Genomic DNA, 1,787 nt, shown 5'->3' with positions numbered 1-1,787 from the left:
CATCCCATCAGTCCGTGGCGGAGAAAGAAGAACTGCCAGCATCAGATTCCCCTTTCTCATGAACCATGTCCCATAAAAAGTTGGTTACAAATTCTTCATAACCAGGCATCTTGGAGTAGCCGGGGAAGTAATTGATGTCGATGATGAAGTAATGGTCGCGGGCATCCGCATCCCTTATCATGTCGAAGTTGAAGAGGCGCAAGCCCGTAGCCTGCCGCAAGCCCCTTGCTATCTTCTCGAGAAAGCTCAGTGGAGGCAGCTCTGTTGCTTCTACATCTTCGTCATCGACGTCTTCAGGGTTCTGACAGCTCGATGAAGGAAGCTCTGCCGCTTCAAGATTTTCAGCATATTCGACGTCTTCAGGGTTCTGATAGGGTCCAGGGGGTACACGAGAGTAAGTAAAGGGAAAGAGATCATCGCTGCGTATATCCTTGAGGGACTTTCTTTTCACGCACTGCACGTAATTTCCTGCGACGTAGACTTTGAAAACGACCCCACGGGCTGGATCAACCGGTTATGACATGGTATTCTTGCAACATGGGTCGGGAGGTCGAAGGTCTGCGGCAGCAATTGCGATAACATCAATATCTGTCCGTGCTAAACACCTTCGACCGCCATGTCATCGCCGGGCCCGTATTCACCGTGATTTACTCCCTCTCATACTCGTGGGACAGGGGTGAGGGGGCCGCTGGGCGGCGGGACCCGCCTTTGCAACTTGAGGGACTTTCTTTTCACGCACTGCACGTAATTTCCTGCGACGTAGACTTTGAAAACGACCCCGCCGTGATTGACGAACTGCTGTAGAACCATGGGAAATTGGAGCCATGGCATGGAAAGGATAGTACCAAGGCGAGAGGTCATCCTGTGTGACTTATTGCTTGTGTTGCAGCGGACGGGCTTGACGATGATGGGGAACCCGAGGCAGGACTCGATCTTCTCATAGTAATTGTGCAAGACATTGTTCTGGTGGTAGATCACCATCTGCTTTGGGACCCCGAAGGTCTCTGTTCCAGGATGTATATTGATCTTGGAGACGAACTCCCGCATGGTAATGCGGTTGAGGAGGAGATTGATATTGTGGAGGGTTTGGTCGACGATGGGTACGCTGGGGTTCTTGGCTCTGAAATCGATGAGCTGGAGCCTCCATTTTTCGTCTTGGCGCTTGTGGATCACGCAGTCGAAGGGGCCCTGCTCGATGAGGGGCCGCAAGGAGTCGATGCGGACGAGATCAATGCCGCGGTCACGAGCTGTGGTCACGAGAGAGGGCCGGATGAAGCTCTGCTCCTTCTCGGGCAAGAGCGCGTAGCCCACCAAGAACCGACGATCGGAAGGCTCCGCCATGGCCAGATCGAGATCCAAAGAAACAGGGCCGCAAACCCCCACCTCGATCCCCGATCGCAAGCGAAGCAATTAATTAGCTGCATTATCGAATTACAAAGAAGAATCAACCACCGCTCGATCCAATGTTGCTCGACGGAAATCACAGATGAAAACTCTTGAAAGCAAGAACACCGATCGATCCAATGTTGCTCGACGGAAAACACAGATGAAAACTCTTGAAAGCAAGAAAAGATTCGGGGGTTCATACCTTTTCCGATCGCTATGCAAACGCAAGAAAAGATTCGGACTTCCTCCGTGAACCCTAGACGCTGTTCTCGTCCTCGGACGGAGTGATGGTGGGGGAGGAATGCAGGACGGCAGCGGCGGCGGTCGCAGGGGAGGTGGAGGTGGAGGCGGAGGGCAGGCGGTGATCGGGAGGAAGGAGACGGCGGCGGGGGCTAACGCTG

At 53.4% G+C, this 1,787-nt stretch overlaps 1 protein-coding gene across 1 annotated transcript; it reads right to left on the bottom strand.

Annotated features, from left to right (window-relative positions):
• On the bottom strand, nt 1-1,391 carry LOC122048340 (inositol-tetrakisphosphate 1-kinase 1-like). Its single transcript, XM_042609922.1, has 2 exons — nt 703-1,391; nt 1-511 (listed from the first exon to the last, which is right to left on the bottom strand). Exons 1-2 carry the CDS (start codon nt 1,339-1,341, stop codon nt 8-10), a joined length of 1,143 nt encoding a protein of 380 aa, XP_042465856.1. The 5' UTR covers nt 1,342-1,391; the 3' UTR covers nt 1-7.
• Nucleotides 1,392-1,787: the final 396 nt, after the last annotated feature.

Source organism: Zingiber officinale, chromosome 2B (genome assembly GCF_018446385.1).
Source record: "Zingiber officinale cultivar Zhangliang chromosome 2B, Zo_v1.1, whole genome shotgun sequence".
Lineage (NCBI taxonomy): Eukaryota > Viridiplantae > Streptophyta > Magnoliopsida > Zingiberales > Zingiberaceae > Zingiber > Zingiber officinale.
Note: the sequence above shows the minus strand (reverse complement) of the source record. Positions and strands in the feature narration are given on the sequence as shown.

Excerpts from the sequence above, each read along its gene's own strand:
- LOC122048340 (XM_042609922.1), bottom strand. The coding sequence starts at position 1,341 with ATGGCGGAGCCTTCCGATCGTCGGTTCTTGGTGGGCTACGCGCTCTTG. Across the intron at positions 512-702 it reads CCCTCAAGTTGCAAAGGCGG|GTTGATCCAGCCCGTGGGGT; the intron begins GTCCCGCCGCCC and ends ATGTCATAACCG.